The sequence below is a fragment of the Calidris pugnax genome, unplaced genomic scaffold (genome assembly GCF_001431845.1).
Source record: "Calidris pugnax isolate Ruff unplaced genomic scaffold, ASM143184v1 scaffold30, whole genome shotgun sequence".
Classification (NCBI taxonomy): domain Eukaryota; kingdom Metazoa; phylum Chordata; class Aves; order Charadriiformes; family Scolopacidae; genus Calidris; species Calidris pugnax.
Window position 1 is genome coordinate 5,246,025 of NW_015090776.1, and position 8,814 is coordinate 5,254,838.

At 60.7% G+C, this 8,814-nt stretch overlaps 2 protein-coding genes across 2 annotated transcripts in view; one reads left to right on the plus strand and one right to left on the minus strand.

Moving 5' to 3' along the window:
* Window positions 1-2,118: 2,118 nt before the first annotated feature.
* AGRP (agouti related neuropeptide) lies at window positions 2,119-3,513 on the minus strand. The gene is made up of 3 exons (XM_014948067.1): window positions 3,336-3,513; window positions 2,999-3,096; window positions 2,119-2,310 (listed from the first exon to the last, which is right to left on the minus strand). The coding sequence occupies exons 1-3, from the start codon at window positions 3,508-3,510 to the stop codon at window positions 2,119-2,121; spliced, it is 465 nt and encodes a 154-aa protein (XP_014803553.1). The 5' UTR covers window positions 3,511-3,513.
* A 5,226-nt stretch (window positions 3,514-8,739) lies between these two features.
* Window positions 8,740-8,814, plus strand: part of LOC106890757 (SNF-related serine/threonine-protein kinase-like) — a 5,411-nt gene continuing 5,336 nt past the window's right edge. The window contains exon 1 of the mRNA XM_014946767.1: window positions 8,740-8,785. The gene's annotated coding sequence lies outside the window, so the exon portion shown is untranslated. The remainder of the gene's footprint in view (window positions 8,786-8,814) is intronic.

Consider the following 8,814-nt stretch of genomic DNA (forward strand, 5'->3'; position numbering starts at 1 on the left):
GGAGCAGCGGTCCCGGGGCCGCACTGCCCTTGTGAGGCATCCTCCATCCCCACCACCACCCCCAACCGTGCCTTCACCCGGTGCTAGGCCTGAAGTTCCCTCCCTGAAGGGCGATGCTGCCTTCTCTGAAGGGAGAGGGCGGGCAGAGCACCTCCTGTTCCTCCCAGTGTGGCCCAAACCACAGGAGGTGGAATCAGAGAATCATAGAATTACTCAAGTTGGAAGGGACCTTTCATATCATGGAGTCCAACCATCAACCCAACACTGACAAACCCACCACTGACCCATGTCCCTCAGCACCGCGTCCGCCCGGCTTTTAGATGCCCCCAGCGACTCCATCGCTTCCCTGGGCAGCCTGTTCCAATGCTTGACAACCCTTTTGGTGAAGAAATTTTTCCCAATATCCATCCTAAACCTCCCCTTGTTACTGCAAACCAGCAGATAAAACGTTCTAAGACTCAAAAGTTCAGACAGCGGGCGTTCCTTACTGCGGCACCGGGTGCACAGGGGATCGCTCCTCCTATTGCGCACACCTGATACTGATGTCAAATTAAATTTATACACAGCAGGTATACATATTCAATGTGATTCCAACATTAGCATTTTCATTCCATTTCTGAGAATCATTTACATATTATAATAAGCCTGTGGGCATGCGTAGTTGTGCCCTGGTGGTCCTCATCCTGAGTGAGGGTCATTTCTTCCTCAATCTTCATCTTCTTCACCTGTCCTTTGGCTCACTTTTCATGTTGGCAAAACATTCAAACTGCTTAATTGCTCATTAAAACTAATGATCTCCCTGCTACCACCTTTTTGTCGCCCAATGTCCGTATTTACCACATCCCTGTCTTGGGTCACCACGTTCTCAGGGCCATACACATCCTTTCTTATCTTATTAAGTCCTTGAAACCATTTGGGATGGTTACTAAAATATCTCCATTTCTTCTCTAAAAGAAGATACTCTACAGTTCAACCATTTATAAGCTACATAAAATCTGCCTTAGGTGTCACCCTGGCACAACTTGAGGCCGTTTCCTCTTGTCCCATGGCCTGTTTCTTGGGAGAAGAGACCGACCCCCCCTGCCTACACCCTCCTTTCAGGGAGTTGGAGAGAGCGAGAAGGTCTCCCCTCAGCCTCCTTTTCTCCAGGCTGAACACCCCCAGCTCCCTCAGCCTCTCCTCACCAGACTTGTGCTCCAGACCCCTCACCAGCTCCATTGCCCTTCTCTGGAGACCTGCTCCAGCCCCTCAGTGTTTTTTTTGTCATGAGGGGCCCAAAACTGGACCCAGCACTCGAGGTGGGGCCTCACCAGTGCCCAGTGCAGGGAGATGGGCAATGCCCCAGTCCTGCTGGCCACGCTGTTCCTGACACAGCCCAAGGATGTTGTTGGCCACCTGGGCACACTGCTGGCTCGTATTCAGCCAGCCATCGACCAACACCCTCAGGTCCTTTTCCCAGGGCAGCTCCAGCCACTCTGCCCCAACCTGGAGTGTCCATGGGGTTGGTGTGACCCAAGTGCAGGACCGCGCTTGGGGCCGTGTTGAACCTCACACCATTGGCCTCGCCCCATCCATCCAGCCTGTCCAGATCCCTCTGTAGAGCCTTCCTGCCCTGAAGGAGATCCACACTCCCGCCCAACTTGGTGGTGTCTGTGAACTTACTGAGGGTGCGCTCCATCCCCTCCTCCAGATCATTGCTATAGATGTGTCCATCCCATAGGTACCCCCTTGGCCACTGGTTCCTCAGGGCTCACAGGGATCCCCTGGGGGTAAAGCACCTGGGAGAGCACAAGTAAAGCTCCCAGTGTCACTGAGGGGCACCCCTCCTGCCAAGAGACCCCTCCTTTAGCCAGGAAGGGCCCTGCTGAGGAAAAAAAAAAAAAAATTATCTCATTTTGCTGGACATGGAGGTGCTCTGGACTCTTGGCCATGCGGACACGGTGCCCACCTGGGTGCCCTCCCCTCGCTGCTCCCCCCTTGTCCCCCGAGATCCCAAGCGGACACATCAAACCGTTCCCGCTCGGCAATGGCCTTTGCTAATGACTGGTTTATTAGAGCGGGGGAGGAGGCGGTGGCACGCGCGGGCAGGGAGCAGGCAGCCCCCGCCGGCCACGGGGGCTAGTTCTTGCCACAGGGGAAACTGGTGCCGATTTTCCGGCAGTAGCAGAAAGCGTTGAAGAAGCGGCAGTAGCAGGTGGCACAGGGGTCGCAGCAGGGGACCTGGTGGCCCAGGCAGGACTCCAGGAGGCGGACGCAGCGGCGGGGGGAACGCTCTTCTCGGCCTGCAGCCTGCACTTCTGTGGACGATGCCTGCCGGAGAGAGGAGGAGGAGGGACAGGGTGGGTGGTGGACCACCGTCCCAGCAATAAAACTGCGTGGGAGAGAGCCAGGAGTGGCTACGGAAGGCAACCTGCTGCTGCCACCATCGGTGGAGAGCCCTGTCGTGCTCAGCTCCGGGCTTGGGCTGTTGAAGATCACCACCGATGCTCTCTGTGGGCATCACCACCCCCTTCCACAGAGAATCATAGAATCATCCAGGTTGGAAAAGACCCTTGGGATCATCGAGTCCAACCATCAAAGGCCTCCGCATGTCTCAAGGCCTTTATGCACAACTTTGTGGTGAAGCCCAGCCTCAGCTTTAGTGAAGGGGTGACCGAATGGAGGCACTGGCGGCTGAGCCGGGCAAGACTGCCCGGTGAGCTCCTGCTCTGCAGAGGCTTCCTGAACTGCTTAATTAACTGCTTAATTAAACGGATCGCAAGAGTTAAGGGCTTGGACCACCCTTCTTGAGCACCGGAGCCCCTTGCAGTTCTGAGCAGCCTCAGCCTGTCCCAGCCTTGGCTGCTTCTCAGCAGGGGACAAGTGGATACCCCCTTCTCCAGAAAGTGCCACGCTGGGCTCCAAACCACCCCTGGCTGTGGGGACATGGAGACGGCTGCTGTGGCCCGAGGCCACCCTGCTCTTTGGGGTGTGTGTAGGACAGCTCGGGGAGCATTACCTGGGGTTCCAGCATGCTGCCACCTCTCTGCATGAGGTCACCATCAGATTCTTGGACCTCCAGGGCCATCTGCTCAAAGCCCAGCCTGGGTAGAGCTCCTGGGAGACACAACAAGGTTGCTGATGGTCCCCATGGTCATGTGTGTCCCCGCCAAAAAAGCCCCCCACTCCCCGTGGGCTGCCAAGCTTCTCTCCCCAGCCAGTGAGAGGAGAAGCTGTGCTGCTTTAAGGGGATCCCCTGTATCTCATCTCGGGTGTAAGGGTCCCCATTTCTGCACTGGGGCCCTGGGCATGCCACTGGGTGGCAGTGGGAGGACATGGGGAGCCACAGAACTCACCGGCTGGTTCAGCAGACACCTCCTTGACTTTCCGGAGCAGGCTGGAGTAACGGGCTCTGTCCGTCCCCTCCAGCCCAACACTCCCCTTCTGCAGGTGGCCACGGCCAAGGTCGGTGGCGAGGATGGCCTGGATGCCCTGCAGCAGCCCGCAGCACAGCAGCAGCACGTTCAGCATGGTCCTGGGGGACAACCTGCGCAGAGGAGGCCCGATGACCCCACTGGCCACCTGGGCTGGTCCCCACCTCCGTCCCACCACCATCACCTCCTGAGCAGCACCTCGGCGAGGGACAACCTTGGCCAGCACAGCCACTGCTGCTCTGGACATAAGACTCTTTCTTGGACCACCACATGCCTGGGAGCTTCATGTGGACCCTCCAGAGCTAACACTGGTAGCCATGGGGCACCCCACCTGCGGGCACATTCCTCATCTCACCACGGAGAGGACCGAGCAGCAGAGGGTGGACTGAGAGTTGATCCTGCTTTTGGGTTGACCTGTTGATCAACCAAACAGTTGATCCATTCAGGGTCTCCCTGCCCCACATACAGCCCCCAGACCACGGTGGGGCCGTGCACCCACCCCTTGCAAGCGCGTGAGATGTGACCGAAACACCCTACACGGCTCCTGCCGGGGACTCACCCTCACAGAGTCTGGAAACGCCACCAGTTTTAAAGACCAGAAGCTCATATTTACCACCTGGGCTTGGATGTGCAACCAGGACCTTGCAGAAAACAGGGTGGTGGAAACAGGAGAATCTGGAGCAGAAATCTCCCCGAAAAGTCCCTGGGAAGTGACAAACTGCTTTGCTACAACCCCAGGGTTTGGGCATGATAAACAAACGTGGGGCCTTGAGGAGATAAGTGTGTCCTGCAGAGGCTGGTGGAGAGAGCAGGCACGGATGGGGTTTTGCTCAAGGACTGCAGCGATGGGCTGGGTGTCACCACCTCGCGGGGGGCTCCAGCGCCTCCGTGCCACCCAGACACCTGAAAAACCCACTGACGCTCGGCTGCAGGGCTTCTTTGGGATGCAGAGACCCCTCTGCCTGGGACACGGGCACCGTCGTCAGGAGATGTCCCCCCCAGTTGGACCAGCATGGGGTTTTCACCTGCCCCCAGTGCAGAGTTTGCTCCCTCATCCCTGCTCACAAGGGGATGGTGAAGGTTGAGGAGGGAGCAAGGTGGAGCTGAAGAATGCTGAGAGAAGAGGGTGAGGCTCGGTGGGGAGGAAGACCACCCTGGGAAGGACTGAGTGAGCTGGGGAGACTGGATGCAGGGTCAGGGAACCTCGAAGGGAGTTGGGAAGGGGGACCCCCAGTCGCTGCCGGCAGCCAAGTCCCCTGAAACCTTTGGAGCTCCATCCCCGGCTCTGGCAGAGCTCTGCCAACCGCTCCTCACCTCCCCATCCCTGCAAAACCACCCAGCTCTGCCAGGAGAGACCTCTTTGTGCCATGGGGAGCCCCGCGGCCATGGGTGTCGCACCCCAAACACCCCCCCAAGACCCTTCCCGTGGTGAGCACTGACCTCTCCGAGCGGGGAGAGGGCTTTGCCGCTCGCTGCTCCGCCGAGCTCCCCGGGAGCGCCGCCGCTCTCTGCCTCGATGTCCTCCTCCCCACATGCTCGCCAGAATTTATAGCGGCTTTTTATTAATTAAGTGCCGTGGCCACATGACTCCGCTAACTACCAGGTAGGTGGGCTTCTCTGGAAACCAGGCTTTGTCTGGACCAGGAGGCAGCCGGCCAGGCGGTGCGCGGGAGGGAGGACGCCTTCTCCGTGCCCCACACGGCCGCAGGGAGGAACAGATCCCCACCAGCCCCAAAATCCCAACTTTTTTGGGGGCAATCTCCAGGCCATTTCCCTTCCCAGCCTGAGGACATCTCCCAGTTCCCGCTCAGAGAAACACCAGGGCTGGAGGCTCCTCTCCCAAGACATGTCGATCTCTTTACTGGCTTTCAAAGGGGATGTTGCCCACCCACAGCTCCGGGCAGGGACCCACAGCCTCCAGAAGTCCTCTGCTCCCAACCACTCACCATCTGCGGATGGCTCCCACCTAACTGCATCTCTCATTCCAGTATCCTTTGGAAAACCTGCAGCTCCCCAGAGCCCGCTGCTCTCCAAGGAGCTCCCCTGTGCATCCTGGGCTGGACTCCACCATGGGAAGGGAAGAACCAGCTCCACCCATGGCTTTCACAGCCATCATATGTGGCTCCTTGAGCTTCTCAGTGCCGAGACCTTGGAGGACCACTCCAAAACCCAAAGGGAGCTACAGCCGGCCCGATGCAGCCTCGGTGGCAGGGCCAGGCTCTGGTGGAGGTGGCATCTCTGCCATGGGGGGACATGCGTTACGGGCACACCACGTGCCTGTTCTTGTGCCCTGTTACAACAGAGGGCTGTCAAGCAGCCTTGGCACGTCTGCAGCGGGCAATTGCCCAAAAGGGTGCAGAGCTGGGACACCCAGCTCCCCAGCAGGAGAAGGACCCGACCCCAACACACAGAGGGCTTTTCCCAAAGTGGAGCCGGGGCCGGAGGGTCAACCAAAAGAGGCTGTGGAGGCAGACGCTGCTCAGGGAGCTTCTCTGGTCCCCTCCTGTAGGGACAGCAGCAGATCTGAGTGCTGTTTGCTCCAAACCCGAGTGCCAGAAGCCAGAAAGGAATCTCCTTCCCATTGGAATGCCTGGATGCACACACAGGGTGGTGAATTTTCCGAGCACCCGGCCTCCCAGGGTGCTTCCTCACCAGCATCCCCCTCCGCCGGCCCCCAGAGCTCCCAGCTCAGCAGCTTGGCCAGGCTGCTTTTGGAAACACCGTGTCCCTGGGTGGGGGGTACAAGACACCAGAGGGACTCAGTTTCCAGCAGGGGACACCCAGCACCCAGGCTGCCTCCCGCACCCCACACCCCTGGATGAAGACCCATCCTGGGTTAGGGGTAGGTTTGGCAGCCCCCCTACTCCCATCCCCAGTCCCATCCCCATTCCCAGTTCCATCCCTATCTCCATCCCCATTCCCAGTCCCATCCTCCCCACTCCCTTTCTCATTCACATCCCCACCCCCATCCCTGTTCCCATTCCCAGACCCACCCCTATCCCCATCCCCAGACCCATCCCCATTCCCACTCCCATCCCTGGTTCCACCCCTATCCCCATCCCCAGACCCATCCCCATCCCCACTCCCATTCTCATCCCCATCCCCATTCCCAGTCCCAGTCCCACCCCCATCCCCATTCCCATCCCCACTCCCATTCCCATCCCTACTCCCATTCCCATCCTCAGTTCCATCCCTATCCCAATCCCCATTCCCATTCCCAGTCCCATCTCCATCCCCACTTCCATTCCCACACCCATCCCCGTTCCCAGTCCTGGTCCCATTCCCAGTTCCATCCCTATCCCCATCCCCATTCCCACTCCCATCCCCAGTCCCAGTCCCATCCCCAGTTCCATCCCTATCCCAATCCCCATTCCCATTCCCAGTCCCATCTCCATCCCCACTTCCATTCCCACACCCATCCCCGTTCCCAGTCCTGGTCCCATTCCCAGTTCCATCCCTATCCCCATCCCCATTCCCACTCCCATCCCCAGTCCCAGTCCCATCCCCAGTTCCATCCCTATCCCAATCCCCAGTCCCAGTCCCAGCCCCATCCCCATTCCCAGTCCCGGTCCCATCCCCAGTTCCATCCCCATCCCCATTCCCAGTCCCATCCCCATCCCCACTCCCATTCCCACACCCATCCCCATTTCCAGTCCTGGTCCCATTCCTGGTTCCATCCCTATCCCCATCCCCATCCCCATTCCCACTCCCATTCCCAGTTCCATCCCCATTCCCAGTCCCGGTCCCATCCCCAGTCCCATCCCCAGTTCCATCCCCATTCCCAGTCCTGGTCCCATTCCCGGTTCCATCCCCATCCCCATCCCCAAATCCCGGGTGGGTGCCCGTGCCCCGTCCATCCCCATTCCCGCTCCAGGAGCTGCCGGGGGGGGGATTGATCCTCCCGGTTGCTCTGTCCCCAGCCCCGGGGGGGTTCAGGCCCCCCGTCCCCGCTGCCCCCGGCCCCCACTGACGCGGGTCCCCGGGCCCGGCTCATTAGGGCCTGTTTGCAGGCTGCGGGGCCGTGGGCGAAGGAGTTCTGGGAAGGCATTAGCGCTAACGAGGGCGGCCGCGCTGATTGCTTTTTAATCTGCAGGAGCAACGTCAGCTCCGCGCGCATCCCCGCGGCCCCTAACGAGCTAAATGAGGCGGCCGGGCCGCTTCCAGGAAAAGAGGGGCGAGGGTAGAAGGGGGTGGAAAGCTGGGGGGGGGGACACGACCAGGGATGTGCCCCCCCGACCCTGTCTTGCTGCTCCAGGCCCCCCAGCGCGGGGGAAGCGGGCGATGGAGCGGGTGTTGGCAGGGCAGGGGTGCCCGGGAACGGGTCCCACCACGGGACCCCCGGCAGACAAGCTGGGGCCGGGGTGGTGGGGGGGTTCCTGGAAACACCGGGTGACTCATTTAGCTCGTTACCTGGGAGATATGGGGGTGCCCAGGGTGGTAGAGAGCTGGAGGTGGGGGTACTGGGGTGCCCAGGGTGCTGGAGAGCTGGAGGTGGGTGATATCGGGGTGCCCAGGGTGCTGGAGAGCTGAGGTGGGGGAATTGGGGTGCCCAGGGTGCTGGAGAGCTGGAGGTGGGTGATATGGGGGTGCCCAGGGTGCTGGAGAGCTGGAAGTGGAGGTATTGGGGTGCTGGAGAGTTGGAGGTGGGTGATATGGGGGTTCAGAGGGTGGTGGAGACTGGAGGTGGGGGTACTGGGGTTCCCAGGGTGCTGGAGAGCTGGAGGTGGGTGATATGGGGGTGCCCAGGGTGCTGGAGAGCTGGAGGTGGGGGAATTGGGGTGCCCAGGGTGCTGGAGAGCTGGAGGTGGGCGATATGAGGGTGCTCAGGGTGCTGGAGAGCTGGAGGTGGAGGTGTTGGGGTGCCCGGGGTGCTGGAGAGCTGGATGATATGGGGGTGTAGAGCGTGGTGGAGACTGGAGGTGGAGGTGTTGGGGTGCCCAGGGTGCTGGAGAGCTGGAGGTGGGGGATATGGGGGTGCTCAGGGTGCTGGAGAGCTGGAGGTGGAGGTGTTGGGGTGCCCAGGGTGCTGGAGAGCTGGATGATATGGGGGTGCAGAGGGTGGTGGAGACTGGAGGTGGAGGTGTGGGGGTGCCCAGGGTGCTGAAGACCTGGAGGTAGGGAAATTGGGGTGCACAGGTTGCTGGGGTGCTGGAGAGCTAATGAGCCGCGTTGAGGGGGCTGCCCGAGGTGGAGGAGGGGTGAAAAGCGCCGTGCGGACGCTTCGGGAGGTGCGATGAGCATCGCCCCGGTCTCAGCCCGGGCCGGCGGGCGGATGGGGCCCTTTAAGGCGCGAGCCCGGGAACGCCCTGACGTCAGCGGGGCGGGCACGCCTGGGCAGCCGCAGCCCCGGCCGCCCCAGCTCCTCCGCCCCGGTGAGCGGGGGGGATCGGGGGGCTGCGGG

Bases quoted from the DNA above. Each gene is read 5' to 3' on its own strand.
- AGRP (XM_014948067.1), bottom strand. From the start codon at position 3,510: ATGCTGAACGTGCTGCTGCTGTGCTGCGGGCTGCTGCAGGGCATCCAG. The intron at 3,097-3,335 runs GTGAGTTCTGTG...TGTGTCTCCCAG, and splicing joins GGTGTCTGCTGAACCAGCCG to GAGCTCTACCCAGGCTGGGC. The intron at 2,311-2,998 runs GTAATGCTCCCC...TCTCTCCGGCAG, and splicing joins GCAGCATGCTGGAACCCCAG to GCATCGTCCACAGAAGTGCA.